The sequence below is a fragment of the Peromyscus leucopus genome, chromosome 8b, assembly GCF_004664715.2.
Source record: "Peromyscus leucopus breed LL Stock chromosome 8b, UCI_PerLeu_2.1, whole genome shotgun sequence".
In the NCBI taxonomy this organism is placed as follows: Eukaryota; Metazoa; Chordata; class Mammalia; order Rodentia; family Cricetidae; genus Peromyscus; species Peromyscus leucopus.
Window position 1 is genome coordinate 33,951,974 of NC_051086.1, and position 23,148 is coordinate 33,975,121.

The following is a 23,148-nucleotide window of genomic DNA, read 5'->3' on the forward strand; positions in this document are numbered from 1 at the left end:
GGAACAGTCGGATACAAGAGCTCCGGCTCCAGAGAGCTGGGAAGCTTTTAGAAATGACCTGGGGGACAACAGCTCAGGACTCCTGACCCAGATGGGAGCCGCAGGGCCAACCAGCCCTGCCCTTCCTCCCTCCAACACCAGTGGGTGGGCTGGTGGTTTCACTCCACTCTGAATGCAAATCTAGTTGCTGACATAAGCCAGCTGCATGGCCTTGGCCTGTCAATCACTCCCTGGGGTGTCTGTTTCCCAGTCTGCAGGATGGGAGAGTCTCTCTGCAGAACTTCCGTATGTTTGGTGATGTTGAAGCTCAGCATCCCCCCACCCCCACCCCGTTACCAAGCCTTGCACCTGTCCTTCAGATTCACTGGGCTGGCACTCTCAGCCTCTGCTCCTGTCATCTGTCACTTACAGGTTTGTCCCAGGGTTGCCGAGAGAAAGCTGGGGAGGCTCTTAGGCAAGTGCATTCAAAAAGACTACTGGGCGCTGGTGAGATGGCTCAGCTGGTTAAAATGTTTTCTGCCAAGCCTCACAACCTGGGTACAATCTCCAGGACCCACAGAGTGGAAAGAAAACCAACCCCTGTATGCATGTGCGCATGCGCATGCTCACACACAAAAAATACGTATAAAATATTAGTTTAAAAGTGAAAAAATTCTAGTGGTCAGAACAGAGAAGGAGAAAGACAGAAAGGGGAGAAGGTGTTCTGGAGACACCTGTGTGCTCTTCCTTCCGCTAACAGACCCTGAAGATTTCAAATTCCCCAGGAGTCTCACGCTGGGAGAAGCCGAACACTGAAGCCTGGTGCAGCCTGAGAGGGAGCATGCCTCGCAGGAAGAGATTTCAGTTTCACAACTTGTCAGACCACCTTGCAGGAGAGACTGGACCCCAAATGACCAGAATCACTTAGCTGTGTGTGTCACTTTCTTTTTAAACCCAAGTCTCTGAAGATCAACTTGGGGGGTGGGGTCACTGGACCTCTTCGTTCCTCTTCTCTCTGTGGCCAGACACATCATGTAAATCTCTTTTCTCCAATTTTTACTATTATTTGTCTCTTTAATTGGCATATTGAGGATGGAGTGGCCAAGCTTATTGGTGTTGCCAGGATCCAGGCTTGTACCCTTGAAACCCAGATAACCAATCTGGGTCAGGCACAATCTAAAGACAGTCTAGGGGAGAAACAGACCCAGGGAGCCAGAGACGGGGAGAGGGAAAGAGAGCCCTTCCTCCACTCGCAAGCTCTGGAGGGGATCTCTGCCCTCACCCTCATCCCTCCCCGGAATCCTTAAATCCTCTAGGCTAGAGCCCTGGTTTTACAGCAGTCGAAGATTCGTCCTACTGGCCAGAGGTTGGCTCAGGTGAGCACCGCTTGGGAGGGAGCCTAGAATACCCTGGGGTGGGTCCAGAGGAAGAGGTGCCCGGAACTGTGGGGCGAGGGGACGGGGCGGGATCTGCCATAAAGACCTTTGGGGGTGGGGCTGGGGGGACAATTTCAGGGAGGCTGAAGCAGCTCTGTGGAGGCCTGGGAGAGCCGGCGGAGTTGTCTGAGCGCGAGTCACCGAGTCACCAACTTTTCCTGCGCGCCCGGTGTCTGGCCAGTTTCCCGAGGTGGCATCTGAGTACAGGGTGGCAGCGGAGTCCGCTGGTGCTCAGAACGTCCCGGTGTCTTCCGTTCCCGCAGCCCGCGAGCAGATGGCGCGGCTTCGGGTGCTGCTGCTGTCGCTGGCCTGGTGGCTGTCGCAGGCGGGCGTGGCGCGCGGTGCGGGCTCGGTGCGCCTGGCGGGCGGCCTGACGCTGGGCGGCCTGTTCCCGGTGCACGCGCGGGGAGCGGCGGGGCGTGCGTGCGGGCCGCTGAAGAAGGAGCAGGGCGTGCACCGGCTGGAGGCGATGCTCTACGCGCTGGACCGCGTCAATGCCGACCCGGAGCTGCTGCCCGGCGTGCGGCTGGGCGCGCGGCTGCTCGACACCTGTTCGCGGGACACCTACGCGCTGGAGCAGGCGCTGAGCTTCGTGCAGGCGCTCATCCGAGGGCGCGGCGACGGCGACGAGGCCAGCGTTCGCTGCCCCGGAGGCGTCCCCCCGCTGCGCACCGCGCCCCCAGAGCGCGTGGTGGCCGTGGTGGGCGCCTCGGCTAGCTCCGTGTCCATCATGGTCGCCAACGTCCTGCGCCTGTTTGCGGTGAGGGTTCGCGTCTGCCACCCATGCACCCACCCAGGTGGCTGATGCCTTTACTTCCTTCTGGAAGAGTCTGTTTTGAGCGCTCCAGCTCATCCAGATTAAAAAGCTGCTGCCCACGGGGGCAGATCAATTTTCCCAGCTTGGCTCGTCTGTCTGCTCTGCCGCCTGGCTGGCCTAAGCTGACATCTTTCGTGAAGGGTGTCCCTTTCCCCAGCAGTCTGTGAAGGGTGTCCCTTTCCCCAGCAGTCTGTGACTCGAACCAGACTAAGGGCAGATTTGGCTAAGTAAGGGCAGATTAGACCTCAGTCCCCAATTGCCCACTCATTCATGTTCTGCTGATACCCTGTACAACCTGCAAGGTGCTCCCACCCCCGAGCACTCCTGGATGATAAATTGAGATTTCATGAGAACTGGCCTCTTCTTCAGGAGCCCTTGGAAGTGGCCCTGAGCTGCCATAGTGGGTACAGAATCTTGAGGGGTAAAGTGCCACTGCCTTTTTTTTTTTTTTTTTTAAATCTTTTGCTCACTATTTAAATTCCGTTTCAGAATGCCCGCCTTTAATCCCTTCTGGTGCCAGGGGCTGTTAAAAACTATCTGAGCTCCCTTGTTTTGCTATGTACTGCTTATCAGCAAGGCTCTGCATCTTCTTCGTCGCTAGGGGGCACTGTGTTCTTTGCAGTCTGAAGTGCAGCGAGCGATTGGGGGCCATAGGACCCAGGGACTCGGAGGAGGGGGTTGCTCTGGCATTAGAGTTCGGGGGCTTTCTATAGTAGTCCTCCTGGGGACCGTGGGTGGGGTCTACTGCTCCTGAAGAGGGCATCGATTCCACTGCAAGTAGGTCTTTCGTTGTTCTCTTTTCTCTGGTTTTTGCTTTCTTGTGTTTTCTCTCCCTGACCCCCTCCAGTTAAGCCTCACTCCTGCTTCTTCTCTTCCTCCTTCTTCCCTTCTCTCTTTCCCATTCCCCTTCAAACAGCCCTGGAACAGCCCCAGGCCCTCCTCCTGAGACTCCTCCCTGCCAGACCTTGGGCAGCCTGCTGGTCCCTCTTTATCTGCTTCCCTCCCAAGCCTCTCAGCCTTTTCCCTGTTTCCCCAGTTCTGTGCTCCATCATTCCACACCCCAGGTCCCACTTTCCAGTAACATGGTTCGGCCCCATGATCCCTGCTCCTAATCTCTCTAATGGTCGTAGATGAAACCGAGTTTCAAACAAGCCTTCCGCTAGAATGTCCAGCCTGGCACGCCCCTCCTCTCCAGCTCTGGTTTGCTCTGATCCTAGCAGGGTCCTCTCCTTCTGGGGAACAAGGCCAGCAGAAGACCCTTTCCCCTGGACCAGGGCACATTTCCCTAAGCTCCAGTATCCTTGCTTGGCTCATGGCCTGTGCAGCTGTCGCTGGTGACCCTGCTCTAAGCCCTTCTTACCTCCCAGTCATCAGATCCATTCAAAGATAACCCACTAGCCCACACTTCCAGCCTGTGTGTGTGTGACCCCTCCAGCACCCCCCCCCAACCTTCCAGGCCTCATCTGAGTCCCAGGTCCCTACTGTCTCCCAGAGCTATTCCCAATTTGTCTGTGACCTATGTCCTGAGTCCCCCACTGCCACCCTGGTCTATGGAGCCTCCAGCCACAGCCTCATTGTGTGTCCTTCCTGCTTCAGATACCCCAGATCAGCTATGCCTCCACAGCCCCAGAGCTCAGTGACTCACACGCTATGACTTCTTCTCCCGAGTGGTGCCCCCTGACTCCTACCAGGCTCAGGCCATGGTAGACATTGTGCGGGCTTTGGGATGGAACTACGTGTCTACACTGGCCTCGGAAGGCAACTACGGAGAGAGTGGGGTGGAGGCCTTTGTGCAGATCTCTCGGGAGGCCGGTGAGTGGGGAGTTGGGATGGAGGTCCCAGGCGATAGGCAGCTAACGCAGAGAAGAGCCAGGAACAAGTGGATGGGATACAGGCTGGGGTGGGGTGGTCCCTGTGGCCAGCCAGAATGGTGCTCCAGGGGCGTGAGGTCCCTTTAAGGCAGTGGTTCTCAACCTTTCTAATGCTGCTTTAATTTAGTCCTTCATGTTGTGGTGACCCCCCCCACCATAAAACTATTTGTATTTCTACTTCATAACTGTAATTTTGCTACTATTATGAATCGTAATGTAAACATCTGTGTTTTCTGATGGCCTTAGGCGACCCCTGTGAAAGGATTGTTCAACCCCCCAGAGGGATCGTGACATGCGTGTTGAGAACCACTGCTTTAAGGGATTCAGGTCATGTTTATGGTCTGCTAGGTAGGGTCCAGGCAAGATCCCTACCCTCCAAACTCCTCGACTAAGCTCTGCACACAGTCACAGAAGTGTCAGCCAGGTGTGTATGTGCAAGGGTAGGTGAGAGGAGAGTTGACTTTGGTATCCCTGACATCCAGGAGGTGTCTGTATTGCTCAATCAATAAAGATTCCCAGGGAGCCAAAGCCGGGAGAATTCCACAAAGTGATCCGGAGGCTCATGGAAACGCCTAACGCTCGGGGCATCATCATCTTTGCCAATGAGGATGACATCAGGTGGGACTGTTGGCACACTCAGCCACCATGCTCTTTGGGGGCTCTTCTCATGAGATCTTATCCTTCTCCTTTCCCAGCCAGGAGCAACTCCCTTCCTCTCCCCAGGTTCTTCCCATTGCCATCCGAAGTCTTGTGTTCAGGGTATGAGCCGGACCTTACTGGCTGGAGATGCCACAGGCCTAGACCTGGGAAACAGGAAAACGCTCGCTATTTTTATTGTTCACTGTGGCAGAGGGAACTGGTGGGCAGACCCAAGAGCAGAAAATGTACCACGAGGGACACACTCCCAGTAAACCCTGAAACCTACATTGTCCATGGCCAGCTAAGGCTCTTTTCCAGCCCAGGAAGTTGGGCCTGACGCTGGCAGAGGCATTTGTGAACGGACTGACTTCTGAGTTTCCCCAAAGGAGCTCTCTGCATCCATCCATTGTGCTTCACTATAACAAAATATCCAAGTCTGGGTGATTTACTAGGGAAAGACACATTTTTAACATACAGTTTTGGAGGCAGCAGGAAACCAGCTTTGCTGAGGGCCCAGCTTGCATCACATTTTGACAAGTGTCATCATGGGAGGAGGGAGTAGAAGGAGAAAGTGCGTGGAGAGACAGAATTCAGAAAGAAGAGGGGCTGCGATCGCTATTTTATAACTGCTCACTTTCACAGAAAGACCTCACCCTTCCAGAGGACAGGAGCATTGTCCTCAGTGACCCAATAACCTTGCACTAGGCACCCCCTTTTGTTCACACAGGGCCTCACTATGAATCCCTGTACTTGCTGTGTTCAGACAAGCTGGCTTCCTGAGTGCTGGGATTAAAAGCATTCAGTGTCAGGGCTGGTTTATAGGCCCCACTTCTTAAAGCTCACGTCACCTCCCAGCATTTACACCGAGGTCCAAGCTTCCTCCAGATAGAAACACTCAAGCCAAAACCAAAGCACAGCATCATCTGATGGCCAGTGTAGAGTGGGTTGGAGTGGACAGAGGGCCAGGAGGATGGCTCAGCCAGTCAAGTGCCTGCCACACAAGCATGAAGACCCGAGCTCAATCCGCAGCAGCATCTGTTGTAATCCCAGGCTGGGGAGGCGGAGGTAGAAGGATCCCCTGGGGTTCCTTGGCCGGTCAGCCTACCCAAATCAGCAAGCTCTAGGCCACTAAAGAGATCTTGTCTCAAATAAATAAATAAATAAATAAATAAATAAATAAATAAATAAATAATGAATAAATAAATAATGAATAAATAAATAAATAAATAAATAAGGTGTATTGGACATGAGAAATGATACCTAAAGTTGATCTCTGGTCACCACACACATGTTCACATGTATATACAATACACTATAACACAAACACACACACACACACACACACACACACACACACACACACACACACTGGGCAGAGTCCTGATAAACAGGAATATGATGCTCATTGTGAAATAGGATGGAGGAATACTGGATGGGAGGTGACCAAGACCAAATTGAAGAAGAATCCTAGGTTGTGACTCACCTCCAGCTCTGTTCCTACCAGGAGGGTCTTGGAGGCAACACGCCAGGCCAACCTGACTGGCCACTTCCTTTGGGTTGGCTCAGACAGCTGGGGATCCAAGATCTCCCCCATCTTGAACTTAGAGGAGGTGGCTGTGGGGGCCATCACCATCTTGCCCAAAAGGGCTTCCATCGATGGTAAGTCCCCTATCCTACTCATCCTCCCAATTGTTTCCTCTTTGGGATACACATTTATGTTTGTATAGTAGGTACCACTCTCTTCTAGGAGTCCCAGATGCTGTGACTCTGAGATTCTGTGGTTATATCTGTGAATGATATGTGTGTGTGTGTGTGTGTGTGTGTGTGTGTGTGTGTGTACGCATCAGTGTTTGAATGAGGCATATGAGGGAAAGAACACTCAGTGTGTAGGGCAAAGCACCTCAACAGTGTTCTGCTGTTGTTTTAAGATTCCATGCATATAGTTTGGGTTTTACCAAAGGTGATTTGAATGGGGAGGTTGGAGGGAGAGAAACCAAGGATGTGGACTGTGCTATCCTGCTGATCAAAGTGCTGAGGCAAGGCCTAGCTTGTCTGCCTCCCCATCAGCTCCCTCCCCACCCGTGAGGGTTCACTTTGTGAGAGGCGTGCCCATTTCTCTGAATACTGAATTGAAAATACAGCCTTGATGACATGCTTCAGGGACCCAGTAGAGGAGGAGCTCTGTCTCCCACAGGCTTCCAGTTTTTGTGGAGTATTCACCTTCACACCCTTTCTTTTAGCTAGAATGCTAAAGAAATATCAAGTGGAAAGACTGGGCTGAGCAGAGTTTTAGCAACCAAGGCATTTCATCAGAAGAGGTCTAGATGTGGGTGGTATCAGGTGTGTAGTAGTGAGCCAATGGTGTTCTCAAAGCCTTGGAGTCTGCTTCCCTTTCTTTTCTAAAGCTTGCTTTCTTTTGTGCCTCTGGCCTCAAGTTCACAAGATGGATAGTGAAGTCCTGGCCATTATGTAACCATAGCAACACCCTAATGGGGACAGAAAGGGCAGTGATAAATTCTTTAAGGATGCAGATTTCACACTGGAGCTCTCATGTATCGTCACCCCCCCCCCATTTTCGTGTGTGTGTGTGTGTGTGTGTGTGTGTGTGTGTGTGTGTGTGTGTACATGATGCACGCATATGTGCGTACATGTGGGAAAAGGATACACATATATGCGTGTGCATGTGGAGGTCTAAGGTTGATGTCAGGAATCATCCTCAGTTATTTTTCCACCTTATTCATTGAGGCAGGGTCTCTCAATCAAACTCAGAGATCACCAATATGGCTAGTCTTGCTAGCCAGCTTGCTCTGGGGATCCCTGCCCCCCACCCTACGTCTCTACCTTCAGAATGCAGAACTTGGTCACAGTGCCCCTCCTGGAAAGAAAGTGGGCCAATGGCAAAGGGACACGAGAGAGGCACATCTGGCTCAGAAGGTCTCCGCCCTCCCACCTCTTAGGATTTGACCAGTACTTCATGACTCGTTCCCTGGAGAACAACCGCCGAAACATCTGGTTTGCCGAGTTCTGGGAAGAGAATTTTAACTGCAAACTAACCAGCTCAGGTGGCCAGTCAGATGATTCCACCCGAAAATGCACAGGTGAGCACTACCCTGGGTGGGGAGGATGACAGGGGAGAGGATGGGGGGCTTCAGTCTTGGTGTCCAGGGGCCAGGCACACTTCCTCTGGGCCTCCTAGGACAGGTGAGGAACGCATCGGCCAAGACTCCACCTATGAGCAGGAGGGGAAGGTGCAGTTCGTGATCGATGCGGTGTATGCCATCGCCCATGCACTTCACAGCATGCACCAGGCACTCTGCCCAGGCCACACAGGTCTGTGCCCAGCCATGGAGCCTACTGATGGCCGTACGCTGCTGAACTACATTCGAGCGGTCCGCTTCAATGGTGAGTGAGTGCCTGGCCCCACAGGGTGGGGAAGCCAGTTTCTGTGGGTTGATCTGCAGCAGCTGGGACAAGTCAGAGTGGAAAAGGAGGCAGAATGGAAGAGAAGATACCAGGACTGATCCCCTGAGGTTTGACCCAAGTGCAGGCCTCTCTCTGCTTTGTAACCCTCTGGGGGCTTCACCTTCAGAGCCAATTTGCAAAAGTCGATGTTGGGAAACTGCTGTTCAACCCATTTACTAAGCCCCACAAGTCACATAGAACTCCCTGTCCACTCCACACATCTGTGGTGGGCCTGGGGCCCAGTGTAGACCCCAGGAAGTACCCTGCTGTGGATGCACAACCCACTCTGAGTCACAGGCTTCCAAATGTAGCCTAGCCAGGCTCTGAGCTGCTGGGGCAAAAGGCATGGGTCTGACATGTCCCCTGCACCATCAGAACCTGCCTAAAGTCCAGGCTCTAAGGAATGAACCTGAACAGACCCAAAGGGGTTCCCCATATGCATGTGACTTGCAGGAGTTGTGCTTATATTCAACTACTATCCTGCATAAAATTGTATGCTCTCCATGCTCTCCACCAGGTATTTGGGATGCCTGCTGCTTTGGTTTTGTGAGAGTTATGTAAATGTGTGTATATGCTTGGGTGCTTGTCTGTGGAGGAACATCCAGTGTCCTGCTCCATCACTCCCCACCTTATTCTTTTGAGGCAGGGTCTCTCACTAAAAACTGCAGCTAGGCTAGGGGCTAGCAAGCAATCCTCCTGCTTCTGCCCCTGAGCGTTGGGAGTGGGTGCTAAGATCTGAACTCAGGTGCTCACGCTTGAGCAGCAAGGGCTCTTACCCACTGAGCCATCTCCAGCTCTGAGAGGCATGCTTTGTACCATGTCCTCCTCATGGCTACAAGGCAGCATATCCTGGTCTGAAACTACATTCACTGCTAATGAGTGATGCTGAACATCTGGCCAGGAACCTGTCAAACTCTTCCTGTATCCTGGTTGGTCCTTGAGGCTTTCCAGAAAGGGGGCCTTGGGGGGGGGCTGGAAAAGCAACGGGAGATGACTGGCCTCTCCCTGCAGGCAGCGCAGGAACCCCAGTGATGTTCAATGAGAATGGAGATGCCCCCGGGCGCTACGACATCTTCCAGTACCAGGCAACCAATGGCAGCGCCAGCAGTGGCGGGTACCAGGCTGTGGGCCAGTGGGCAGAGGACCTTAGACTGGATGTAAGTGGCAGGGACTGAGCTCCGGGTGGAGGTGAAGGGCTCTGAATCCTGGTGGTAAGAGTCAGCAGCCTGTGTTCTCTCTGCCCCAGATGGAAGCCCTGCAGTGGTCAGGCGACCCCCACGAGATGCCCCCTTCTCAGTGCAGCCTCCCCTGTGGGCCTGGCGAACGGAAAAAGATGGTGAAGGGCGTCCCCTGTTGTTGGCACTGTGAAGCCTGCGATGGGTACCGCTTCCAGGTGGATGAGTTCACGTGCGAGGCCTGTCCAGGGGACATGAGGCCCACACCCAACCACACTGGCTGCCGCCCCACACCTGTGGTGCGCCTGACCTGGTCTTCTCCATGGGCTGCTCTGCCCCTTCTCCTGGCCATCCTGGGCATCATGGCCACCACCACCATTATAGCCACTTTCATGCGCCACAACGACACTCCCATCGTCCGAGCCTCTGGCCGTGAGCTTAGCTACGTGCTGCTCACTGGCATCTTCCTGATCTATGCCATCACCTTCCTCATGGTCGCCGAGCCTTGTGCAGCTGTGTGCGCTGCCCGAAGACTCTTGCTTGGCTTGGGCACGACCCTCAGCTACTCAGCCCTGCTCACCAAGACCAACCGCATCTACCGCATCTTTGAGCAGGGGAAGCGCTCTGTTACACCACCACCCTTCATCAGCCCCACGTCGCAGCTAGTCATCACCTTCTGCCTCACCTCCCTGCAGGTGGGTCCCCAGATTCCTCAGTAGCATGGTGAGTGCATGGGGGGTGCATACATTCCTCCACCTTAACACCCAGAGAATAAGAGACTAAGGGAGCAGGTCAGTTGGGAGAGGGCTTTCTTAGCACGCAAAAGCCCTGGGTTTGATTCCCCAGCACAGCATAAACCCAGCATGGCGACGCACACCTGTTATCCCAGTACCCAGGAGGTGGAAGTAGGAAGATCAGGAGTTCAAAGCCATCTTCATCCACATAGCAATTTTCAGGCCAGGTGTGGCAGCGCACATCTTTAAATGAAGCACTCTGGGAGACAGAGCTCTCCATGCTATACATAGAGAATTCTAAGCCAGGCTGGTCTATACTGCGAGACCCTGTCTTAAAACAAAAAAAAAGTCTTTGGAGAAGTGGAGAAGCTTTATAGAGTCAATTTTTTTTTTCCCATTTGGGTCCTGTGCTTAAAAATCTGAAGGATAGGCCAAATGTGATGGTCCACGCCTTTAATCTCAGCACTTGGGAGACAGAAATAGGAGGATCTCTGTGAGATGGAGGCCAGCCCGGATGATACAGTGAGATTCTGTCCAAACAACCAGCAGAACACAGCACCCTGTTTTTCTTCAGGGGTGATCACAGCTCACGTTTTAACAGCCACTTCCGTTGCCAAATCCGTAGAGGAAACTGAGCGTCCAACTGTTCAGCCATGTTGTTATCCCCTGAAGTTAAAGTGAGCTCTCCCACAGCTTGACTCACACGTGAAAACGGGGCAAGAATGTATCCCAGAGGCCACAGTCACCGTGGAGTGTGGCGTTCATTCTGCTACCGCCAGCATCTCATGATGCAATGAACATTAAAAATTGGGGTTCAAAGTTCCCAGGGGTTTCTCCTTAGCTGCAACTATTACAGTGTGGGACAGAGCTCTGCAGAGTGGACATTTTCTATGGAGAGGGAACTAAGGCAAATGGCCTGAGGAGGGGGTGTGGGGGCTGGTGTGACAGTGTAGACCCAGCCATGCTCAGCCCAGCATGCTCTCCGCGTGCCGGCACAGCCTGGCCCGTGTTGACAAGGCACGCTCTCGGGGCAGGCGAGTCCTTCTTCCTTCCTGGGCTTGTCCCCCCTGTGTCCACTTCTACCCATGGCCTTGGTTCATGCAATGGATTCTCTACGCTTGGAAGACACTAGATCTTTGTCCAGATACCGTGCCTGAGCATCCTGAGGAAGTGCCCCAAGACTCCCCTCACTCTTTGGATGGAGATGCTTACAAGATACTCAGTGTTCCCCCAACCCCCTCAAACTCATCTATCCTGCCTCATGAATTTGGATTCCCCACACCTTCAGCTTTTCTAGATGTTTCTACCGATATAATGGCTATGTAGTGGGGCTTCATTTTTTCTTTTCTTTTCTTTTCTTTTTTCTTTCTTTCTTTTTCTTTTTTTTTTTTTTTTTTTTTGGTTTTTCGAGACAGGGTTTCTCTGTGTAGCTTTGCGCCTTTTCCTGGAACTCACTTGGTAGCCCAGGCTGGCCTCGAACTCACAGAGATCCGCCTGGCTCTGCCTCCCGAGTGCTGGGATTAAAGGCATGCGCCACCACCGCCCGGCTTTTTTTTTTTTTTTTTTTGAGTCAGGGTTCCTCTATGCAGCCCTGCAGTCCTGGAACTCACTCTGTAGACCAGGCTGGCCTGGAACCCATAGAGCACCTCCTGCTTCTGCCGCTGAGGTGTTGGGATTAAGGGCAAGGCCATCACACCCAGCCACACTGCTCCTTCCCTTTGCCTATGCAAACTGGTGTAACTGGGCCCTTGAGGTCCCCTCTGCTTCGTCAGTTTCTCTCCATTGCTCACTTTCTCTTGCTTTACAGAAGCTTGTTACATTGTGGGGTGCCGAATCCGTATCAGTCACGTGGGTTGTGCCATCAGTATGAGTATGTTGTGGTTGCTGGTCACCCTGTGTGCCATCAGCCTCAGGCTCTAGTTTCTTTTGAGTGACATTTTGCTTACCCTAGGAGAAGCTTCCAGGGTTGCCCGTCTGGATGGGGTGGCTTTATTTCATTAGGCCCTATTCCTGGAGCTGCTGCCTCTGGAGAAGAGTGTCCCTTCTGAGTAGACACATTACTACAAGGAAAGTCCCTAGTTTCTCTTCTGTTACTGTGAGAAACACCATGATTAAAAGTAACTTGGTGAGGAAAGAGGGTTTTTTTTTTTTCATCCAATTCTTCCAGGTCATAGTCCATCATTGAGTGACGTCAAGGCAGGAACCATGGAGGAATGCTCCTTATTGGCTGACTCCCAGGCTCGCATTAAGTTACCTTTGTTATAGAACCCATGCCCACCTGCCTAAGGATGGCATCCCCCCCACAGTGGCCTGGGCCCTCCTACATCCATCAGCAATCAAGAAAACGTCCCCACCGACATGCAGACAGGCAAATCTGACAGAGGCAACTCCTCAGTTGAGACCCCTTTCTCAGAGGGCATGGCACTGGATAGCTTGCTGGATTTCAGCCCCACGCTGAACACACACATGGGTCGTGCCCTCCAGGATCTCACTTTTATGCAGACATCTTGATTCCCATTCCTCAGTTTCCTTTGGCTTAGGGTCTGTCTGTTGTCACTAGGGAGCAGCTGAAAGTCCATCTTCTCCCTCTTGGGGCTTGGGCATTAGCCTCTGGCCTATGATGTGGCCGCATCTTGCTTCACTGCACATTTACCCATAAGCTCATGGCATTCTGTTCCCAGTTCTCTAGCTTTGGGGGGGGGTGTCCCCGGAAACCAGCCTTGCCTTGTTGCTAGCTGTGGGCATGCTAGTGCTATCACACCCATGGAGTAGCATGGAGGTGAGGACAGAACATCCCTCTGGGGACTGGGTCTCATTGGTGGCACCTGCATGAGCTGTGCCTCCAAGAAGGCATCATGTCCTCATAACAGATTATGTGGGTTTCCAGTCTGCATGTGGACAAACTGAGGAGGAGGTTCTAGAACCTTAAAGGTGCTCAGGTGCATGGCATAGTGTGGAATGGTCAGGTTGCTGCTTGCCCGCCCAGCCCTGATGTGGTCCACATGTGCCTCAAGCACAACTGTCCTCTCCATCCCATGTTCCACAGGTAGGAACACACCCCTGGGTGATCCTTCTTCACGGTGAGCCTTTCGAGACTGAGCATCTAACTCAGTAGGCCAAGGGCATCACAGGGAATCTGACCAGCTAGAGACCTAGGTGAGGGGCTGTAATGGACTCATCACGAGAAGACAATATGTCCCTGACACTGTGTTGGTTCCTGCAGGTGGTGGGAGTGATAGCGTGGTTGGGGGCCCAGCCTCCACACAGCGTGATTGACTATGAGGAGCAGAGGACGGTGGACCCGGAGCAGGCCAGGGGTGTGCTCAAGTGTGATATGTCTGATCTGTCCCTCATTGGTTGCCTGGGCTACAGTCTCCTGCTCATGGTCACGTGCACGGTGTATGCCATCAAGGCCCGAGGTGTGCCTGAGACCTTCAATGAGGCCAAGCCCATCGGCTTCACCATGTACACCACCTGTATTATCTGGCTGGCTTTTGTTCCCATCTTCTTTGGCACCGCCCAGTCGGCCGAGAAGGTAACCGGGTCCCCCAGAAGGCTTTTCCTGCCCATCCCTCCCCCCTACTGAAAGGCTCGATGGTCCAGGAGCTGGACCACCCATTTTGATGCCTCATTTGAATGACTGTGGCTGGGCTGTTCTCTCTCTTATAGTCCTGCGCCTGTTCGTTCACTCTTCTCTTCCTCCATCCACTCATCCATCCTTCTAGCCCTCTTCCTAACGTCTTCTCTCCCACGCTTCCTCTTTTCACTTAATTTCTTCCTGTAGTTTATGCTGCTTACCTCGTTAATCTAACGGCCAATTGCTTGACTCTTTCTCTGGTCACCTGCTCACGACCCGAGAGCATTTGTTTGTTCACCTGGGCCGTCGTGTGGTGTGTTATCCGCTCCTTTTTGAAAGCCTTGTCTGTTCCCTCATTTCGATATTTGAAAACCTGTTCATTCATCTACTCATTAATAAATTCTGTTCTTTAGGAGTGGGAGCCTTTTCCCAGGTGCCACCCTCTTCAGTTTTTTTTTTTTTTTTTTTTTTTTTTGTAATTTGAAAATTATTTTTATTTTGCGTATGCCTGCTTGTTTGTATGTATATCATATGCATATAGGAGCCCTTGGAGGCCAGAAAAGGGCATAGGTCCCCTAGAACGGGGTGTATGGGTGGTTGTTAGCTGTCTAGTGTTGTCCTGAACCCGTATACTCCGCAAGAGCAGCAAGTGCCTTAACCACTAAATTGTAAAGGGATTTTTTTTAGCGTGTATGATTTTTCTCTCTGTCTCTCTCTGTCTCTCTGTCTCTGTCTCTGTCTGTCTGTCTCTCTCTCTCTCTCTCTCTCTCTGTGTGTGTGTGTGTGTGTGTGTGTGTGTGTGTGTGTTGTGTGCAAGTGCATTCACATGTACCACAGTACAAATCGTATAGATTGTAGGACAACTTTCGGGTGTCAGTTCTCTTCTCTCCAACTCGGGTTTACAGGCTTGATGGCAAATGCCCTCACCACTGAGCCACCTCTCAGGCCGACTTCCTCTTCCTTCTTAATAGCCCACTCCATCTGTGTCCCGCCACCTGTCTTCCCGCCTCCACCTGATCCTCACTGTGCCTGGCCCTTCTCGTCCTAACCTTTCCTTTGTTCCCGTTCCCGCTCACCTGACTGATGTAACTCACCTCCCCGTCTATAGGTGGCGGGCTTGAGGGAAAGCAGGGCTAAGTCCAGTCTTGTTCCCTCCTCCATGCTTAGATCTACATCCAGACGACCACACTGACTGTGTCCCTGAGCCTGAGTGCATCAGTGTCCCTTGGCATGCTCTACGTGCCCAAAACCTACGTCATCCTCTTCCATCCGGAGCAGAACGTGCAGAAGCGGAAGCGCAGCCTCAAGACAACCTCCACGGTGGCAGCCCCGCCCAAGAGCGAGAACACAGAGGATGCCAAGTAGCAAGGTGGAGTGTGGGTGCCACAGGTTGCTCCCTGTTCTTTCTTTGCTTCTCCTGACTTCACAGTGGAAGCTGCGAAGATCTACAGTGACCATCACAGGCTGGCAATGTGTGAAGACCATCACAGCTGGGCATGCCTTCAGAAAGAGCTGGATCCTGAGCCATGCGGGACTTCTGCTTTCCTGGGCATGCCAACCTCATCATTCCGCCCTTCCTACCCACAATAGGAAATACTTGCTTCCAGGTTTCTACCTTAAGACTAAACTGATGCCTTCTGGGCAGACATTCAAAGACCATGGTGAAGCCATGCCAGGTTGGGGTGAGATTTATCTTGATCCAACAGCATCATCTTGGGGCTGGCCAGGGTGTCAGTATGTGAGATCCACAACATGAAATCCAGGGTTAGAGCTGAGGGGATTGCAACCGCCACAAAAAAAGGAAAAAAGCCTGTGTGAGAGTCCTGGAAGCCAGGGTGGGCCTGCAGCTAGAGTGGGGTGGTACAGGGAACTGGGGCAGCCTTCTGTGAGGTGGTTTCCCATTCAGTCTTCTCCACAGGGTCTTCCACAAAGTTTGGCAGCGTTTCTTTGCTGTGTATGTTCCTGTAAATTGCTCCAACCTGAAGAAACGCCAACACATTAGTGTTGTGTGAGAGAATAAAGAACAACTGGACTTCTTCAGGGGGTTCCAGGAACAGTCTTGTTTCTGTGGTGAGGATTATTATTATTTTTTTTTCTTGAGATAAGGTCTCACTATGTAGCCCTGGCTGTCCTGAAACTATGTAGACCAGGCTAGCCTTGAACTCACAGAGATCTGCCTGCCTCTGCTTCCCAAGTGCTGGGATCAAAGGTATGTGTAGCTATGCCTGGCTTAATTTTAAATGATAAGGTTGGCTCTAAAGGCTCTCCCCACATGTTCTTGGAGTGCCCTCTAAAAGGTGGGTATGAGGCACATGGAGGAAGCTACTGGAGTACCTTGCATGGACTTTCATTTTCTACTAATCTTTCTTTTACAGAGCTGGTGTTTAGTTAGGGAAGTTTGTTTCCTGTTTTTAAATGTATTGAGTTAGCTGTTTTAACTTATTGTGAATTCTCCAGTGTTTAAGGTACAGGACTAAATTTTGAAAACGAGCTGTACTTCAGTGGACAGATGCTCCAAGGTATAGTGAGTTTTGACCTGGAGGTGCAATACTTGAGCATTCTGAGACCACCACCAAGGCTTCTCTGCAGACTGTTTCTGCTGTATAGATCTCCATGCCCACTCCACGTGTTCCCAGTTTGTCCACAGTTCAAAGCGTGGCGTCGCATTTACTGCTGAATGCTTTTTGAGGCTCCTGCTAAGGCTCCTGTCCCGTCTGAGTCCCCGGAAGTGTGAAATGTGTCCTCTTGAGGAAAAGAGTGTGACTGATCTCTTCCAGAGTCAGTGAATCAAGGTCTGAATAAAGGGTTTCTTCTACTTCCTGTTTTGTGTTTCTCTGATGTGCAGTGAGTTTTGGCTTCTAGTTGAACACTTCTCCATCTTTTTACTTTTTGCATTCATGGGGTTTTCCTGAGGCTCTGACTTAGAATGATTTCTAATGTTTTCTACTGTCTGCATGACATGGATTCCTCACCAGCTGAAGTTACGACTAGAATCCTGGCCTCCTGCCAAATCCCACACTTCCTGTCCAGTTATCCTCGTCCTCTGGTGGGAATTCCTTAATACACAGCGAGTTCCACCTGCCTCCTGTGGCTTCCTCACATGCATTCCATTGTTGGTTTTCTCCACATCACGACCAGTTTTGTACAGAGTGATAGAGCCTCTGTTATTGGGAGCTTGTCATATTGAATACCTCCATGAGGTGTCTTTCCTTTCTGAATTCTTCAGTGTATCCAAGCTGTGACTTAGTTGTGAAGTTTTTGTCACATGTATGACATGCTTGCTTTTTGGAAACTTACCCCCAATATTCCATTATACATATTGCTTTTCACTTTACTGAGTGAATTCTAGTTAACAAATATAACATTCCCCAGAAGTTTGAATTCAGTTTTCTATTGCTTCTTTAGTATTCAGTTTGCAGAGTTTCCTCTAAAATGTAATAAAACGTTTAATTGTATATAGATTTCTTCCATTATCTAAAGAATGAACGATCTTCAGAAATACCCTTAACTGTGTAGCATGGTGGTACATGCTGGAGACAGTAGAGTCAGGAGTTCAAAGCCAGCCTCAGCTACATGGTTGGTTCAAGGCCAACCTGGGCTATATGAGGCCCTCATTTCAAGAAACAAAGAAAATCAACAGCAAAAATGAAATACTCTTTATTATTCTGAATGCTTTTATTTCTAAATGTAAAAATTTCCCTAAATAGTTTTCATCTCTTGGGACTTAGAGGTGGGGGTTGCTTTGAGTGTTAGATGGACAGAAATGAAATGCTGATAGTTTTCATTCGTATATTTGGCAATGAAGTAACTTCATCCAGGGGATCCAGCTCCCTCTCCTGGCTTCCAGAGGCACCAGGCAAGTGCAATATACATACATAAACATGCAAGCAAAATACCCACACACATAAATAGCAAACAGAGAGAACTTGAGATTAGATCCGTCTACCACTTCCTAGATGGGTGACCTTGGCCAGGATAATTCATTTCTCAGTGAACAACACCACAGTCTCCTTAGAGGCATCAGATTCCCTGGAGCTAGAGTTACAGGCAGTTGTGAGCCATCTGATGTTGGTGCTGGGAGCCCAATTCCAGTCCTCTGGAAGAGCAGCAAGTGCTTGTAATTTCTGAGCTAATCTCTAGCCGCCAGAAGGCCATTTGGAAAGCAGTCAGTGGACACAGAAGAAGGTGACAGGTTGGGACGTGCAACTTAAGATTGCCAGAGCCAGGCAATCTTAGGTAAACGGGAAAGGAACCTAGAATAAAACCAGGGGAGTTGAGAAAAGAGGAAAACCAGAGAAATTTGAAAGGGCAGGTAGTTCCAGTGGCTGCGTGTGGGAGTCCACAAACACAAGGACACTTTAGATGGAACACCCCTCAAGCCTCCCCTGAGCAGAATGACACTGGCACTTCTGATGTGTCTTCCCCTGGGCAGCTCAGCAGGATGAAGGAACGCTCTGAAGGGAGGTGGCTCTTCAGCTCCCCAGAGTCCAGATGAGGAGACCAAGGAGACTGACATTGCAAGCAAGCTCAGCACTTCCTCCACACAGGCACAGGCAGGTCACCAGAAGACAGTGTCACGAGTGTTGGGAGCCATCTCTGCACACTGTGTGGAGCCCAGAGGGTGAATGGGATGTGTGGTGAGAGCTTCTGAAGACGTGCCATGGACAGCTTGCTAACTGTAATCCTGAACGGTCCCAAGCACTGGTCCTTCTGCCATGGTTTGGTACATAAGTGGTCAGTCAAAAGACTGTGACATCTAGAGATGGAAGGAATTGCTCTTCCTAGCAACTGCCTTGAAATTAACCTGACTAGCAGGGGGTAGGGAAAAGCCCTTCTCAATAACCCGAAGTCTTGTCTAAAATCAGGCAGATCAGAACAGAGCACGTGGGAGAAACTTTTTTTTTTTTTTTTTTTTTCTGAGACAGGGTATTTCTCTATGTAGACCTGGCTGTCCTCAAACTCGGAGATCTGCTTGCCTCTACCTCCTGAGCACTGGGATTAAAGGCCTGCACCACCACTCCTGGCTAGAGAACACACTTATCTCAAGGTTCCTGGAAATGCACTCTAGGGGTCAAAGGTGATGCTGAGGTAGTCCCATCAGCATGTAGATAGTTCATGCTACTTCAGATTAGAAAAGGGCAGGCAATGGCTCTCCTAGTCAAGGTGGGACAACACACTGTCAACCACCTGGTAGGACATCATAAAGCCACCGTCCAGCCAGCACCGCTACAAGACATTCAAGTTGGCCCAGGTATATTTAGCAGGCTATGTACCACCTTTCTGCTCCCCAGAAAGGGATGAGTGAATGAGCATGATTTCAGAAGTTACACCTGAGGAAGATAAGTTCCGAGAACAGGAGACTGCAGCCACTTTTGTAGGCTGTCACTAAGAAAAAGGAGACGGTTACCCTGACACAAGGGCCGTGCTTGCCATCTGGAGGCGACACTTTCGTTATTAACAAAAAGATGAACAGCAAACTCAGAAATGTGACTCTCAAGCTGGACACTTGGGAGCCCAAGGCAGGAGGATAGCCATAAATTTGAGGCCACCTTGGACTTAAGAGAGTTTTGGACAGGCCTGGCTTACAGAGACCTTTGTCTCAAAACAAGCCAATACAAAACAAAAAGGAACTTGCAAAACTCTCAGAGACTCAAGGTTTGTGTGAGTAAGGACCCAGCAGGGCATATGGATAGTGCGGAAAGCAGACATCAGTGCCAGGGAACATGGTGATGCAGGTTAATACACAATCTGCAAGTCCAGCCACGTGAGACTGCAGATGGATGCCTGCATACACACCCTTGGTAGTGCCACGTAACTTCTTGAAATGCCCTTTTACATGCATAATGGAGGACATACGTTTTCAGTCACTGAACATGAGAAGACTGCCCCACATAGAAAGCTGAACTTGGCTTTGAAGTGCCCAAAGCTTTCAGGTCTATGCAACAACCAGAGTCTGACATGATATAGAATTTCCTCTTCTCTAACTGTATCGTTTTAGGGAACAAGACTGCCCAGTTTATTGGCTCCTCCATCTTCATTGTGGAGTACATACCACCTTGCAGTAGTACAGGTCCTTTGTTCCTTTTGGTGTGGGAGAGTGTCCCCAGGACCTGCATATAGAAAGATGCATGGTTGTGACTGGGATGTCTACAACAAAAATATTGAGGGATTAATGATCACGAAAGTCCTGCCTGTAGGATGAGCCTGTCACAGCCTTTTGGGCCTGGATCTGGCCCTGGCCAGAGAATGTCAATGGTGCTACTTTTCATCTCAGGACCCATGGAACTGCTCGATATGTTATTCAACACTATCAGAACAATAGTGTCTTTAAGTGGTGGGATGCCCCAATGGAGGAAAAGAAATGAACTTTCAAACATATAGGCAGAACTTATAGGCATATTGCTTTTATAGAACAGAGTTAATACCTTCAGAAACACAGACAAAAGCTGGACAAGGATACACTCTAATTCAGTAGCTACAGAAGACTGACCAGGAACAAGTCACAGGTCAGAGCACCTGAACACTGGCCTTAGAGCCCTCGTCTCTTGTCAGTTGTATATGGGAAGATGACAAATCACAAAAGTGGAAGTGGCCAGGAATACCAACCACAACTAGATGGTAGGGACTATCCCATTTGAAATTGATCAAGCCCCTGACTCCTGTGGACAGTGTAACTTTACTATGGTTTGGAATGGCTAGACGGTAATGGCTCCCAGGGAAAAGCCCTTATGTAGGTATTACCAGTATGGTAGTTAGCTGAGGTCTTGTACAACTGAGTGATACAATACCTTTGATGACTCTTACCTCAGAAAGAGACCTTGAGTTCTGAAAGCTAGATTTGGGTGTGAGAATTGAATATCATGGACACTACTGATTGTGCAATTCAGATTTGCATTATGAATGAGGTTCTCAGTGGTGATAACAAGGAATACGGTAATAATGGCTAGAGCTAAGTCAGAAGAGAGTCACATGACTCAAGTGAACCTTCCCAGGAGAACACATGTAAGAAGCAAGTGGGCAGGTAAACCAGGAGATTTGACAAAAGGGGTTGAAACAGAAGCAGAACCATGAGAAGCATGATTTAAAGGATTCTTCACTCATACATGGGTGACTGACAGCAACTTCTCTAAACTAGGCATCCGGGATGTGGGTGAGGGGAGACAAAGGATTCTGTTAAAGATGGCAACTTTCTTATAGAAGAAAATCTAGAATAAAATTCACCATTTTCTTACTTTGTTGTTCATTTGCTTCTCACTCTTAATTTTTATAATTTTATAATTATCTTAACAAATTGTGAGTTTGATCAACTGACATTTATACTTTTAATGAAGTTTCATTTTGATTCTAATACTTGGTGATTCAGGCCAATTTAAAAAAAGTACTACCATCAGTACAACTGAGGCAGTACTAAGAGAAAGGTGTTTGGTATCCTCAACACTCTCAAAACCCACGGCCTCATGGAACTTGGCTCCTAGCAAATACAGCCATCCTAATACAAGACTCCATTGTGATTCTTTAGGATTTTCTCTTATATTCAATAATTAATGACATCAGTTCCACAGTACTTCCATGAGCAGCATTTGTACATATCATTTTTCTCCAATATGATGCCTCTGGTGCTGGATGAGGTTTGCAGTCTGGTTGAAGGCTTTCCCACATTTGTTACATTTATAAGGTTTTTCTCCTGTGTGAATCCTCTGATGCTGAGTGAGGTGTGTGCTTCGTATAAAGGCTTTCCCACAGATTCTACATTTGTATGGTTTTTCTCTTGTATGAATTCTCTTATGTTGGGTCAGGGCTGAATGGTCACTGAAAGCTTTCTCACAGATGTTACACATGTAAGGCTTTTCTCCAGTATGAATTCTCTGATGCTGTGCCAGGGCTGACTGGTCCCTGAAAGCTTTCTCACACAAGCCACATCTGTAAGGTTTTTCTCCAGTGTGAATTTTCCGATGTCTCGCAAAAGATGAATTGTCCCTGAATGCTTTGCCACATTCACTACATTTATATGGTTTCTCCCCAGTGTGAATTCTCTGGTGTTCAGTAAGGGAAGAGTTCACCCTGAAGGCTTTTCCACATTCACTGCATTCAAAGGGTTTCTCTCCAGTATGTATTCTCTGGTGCTGAAGAAAACTTGTACTCTGATTGAAGGCTTTCCCACATTCATTACATTTATAGGGTTTCTCACCACTGTGAATGTTCTGGTGTTTGGTAAGATGTGCTCTGCACACAAAAGCTTTGTCACAAATGTTACATTGGAAAGGCTTCTCTCCAGTATGTATTCTATGATGGTGGGAAAGATGTATGTTCCGGATAAAGGCTTTTCCGCAGACGTTGCATTCAAAAGGCTTTTCTCCAGTATGGATTTTCTGGTGGTAGGTAAGTGAAGAGCTCACAGAGAAGGCCTTGCCACAGTCCTTACATTCATATGGTTTCTCACCAGTGTGAATTCTTTGGTGATGGATAAGGTGTGTACTCTGGTGAAAGGCTTTTCCACATTCTCTACATTCATAGCGTTTGTCTTTAATAGGCATTTTCTGACTTGTGTTGAGTTTTTCAGTATGAATTTTCTGATGTTTCTTAAGGGTGGAACTCTTAGAGAAGGCTTTTCCACACTCACTGCATTCCAAATCTTTTTTGCTTGCTTGAGATCGCTGACTTGGAATGGGTAATGAACTCCCTGTACAGACCTTCTCAGAGGCCTCGACTTTCTGCCCACTAAGCGTTGATGGAGTGCACTGTTGGGTGAGGACCACTTGCCTGACCTCCTGACCTTCCTGGAACTGCCAGTCTAACAGGTGAGCACATTCCCAGTGAGTCCCTCTGGTGATTCTCTCCTTCATTATCCACTGATCCGAATCTTTTTTAGGAATATCTGCCCTGAGAAATTTCTTACTTGTGGTCATTGTAATCCCTCCTGAAAGATATTGAAAACAGAAACGTCACTTTTACCCTGGTGAAACAGCTGGATGGAATGAAATGAACAGCCTGTTAACAATGCTAACAAAGGAACTGCAGCTGGAGACTTAAGGCGGTAATGTGAAGGGGAAGAGCCAGGGATGGGAGCACAGGAAGATGGCGGAAGCTTATCTAATGCTACACGCGAGGCAGGAGTGTTTGGGAGCTTGATTTCAAAGGTCCTGCATCTGGGTTGCAATTCTGAGAACAGTATTCATTTTGTTTGTGATTAAATAGATTTTATCTGACTTTTAAAGCTCAAAAAATATCTAGTATAGGCCAAGCTTGATTCATGCTTGTAATCCCAACATTTGAGACGTGGAGGCAGGTGGACCACCACAAGTTTGAGGCTAATGTGGGTTAAAGAGTAAGATTTGGGGGATGCCTGTGATTGGATTGCTGACTACCCCGGTTGTCATCAGAGAGCCTTCATCCAGTGACTGATGGAGGCAGATTCAGACCCATGGCCAAACAGTGGGTTAAGCTGGGGGAGTCCTGAT

General features: G+C 49.7%; 2 protein-coding genes across 5 annotated transcripts in view; one reads left to right on the top strand and one right to left on the bottom strand.

The window, feature by feature from the left end:
• Positions 1–1,689: 1,689 nt before the first annotated feature.
• Grm6 (glutamate metabotropic receptor 6) lies at positions 1,690–15,792 on the top strand. The gene is given in 11 exon segments (XM_028862174.2): positions 1,690–2,175; positions 3,829–3,871; positions 3,874–4,044; positions 4,586–4,721; positions 6,247–6,401; positions 7,700–7,840; positions 7,944–8,144; positions 9,216–9,361; positions 9,451–10,074; positions 13,337–13,648; positions 14,858–15,792. Coding segments are annotated over 11 exon segments (2,613 nt in total). The 3' UTR covers positions 15,056–15,792.
• Positions 15,793–20,068: 4,276 nt separating this feature from the next.
• LOC114687574 (zinc finger protein 454-like) overlaps positions 20,069–23,148 on the bottom strand; it is a 32,247-nt gene continuing 29,167 nt past the window's right edge. For all 4 annotated transcript variants that reach the window (XM_037201509.1, XM_037201508.1, XM_028862177.2 and 1 more), the window contains one exon: positions 20,069–22,607. In XM_037201509.1, coding sequence (XP_037057404.1) covers positions 21,280–22,607 — 1,328 coding nt within the window. In that variant the 3' untranslated portion in view covers positions 20,069–21,279. The remainder of the gene's footprint in view (positions 22,608–23,148) is intronic.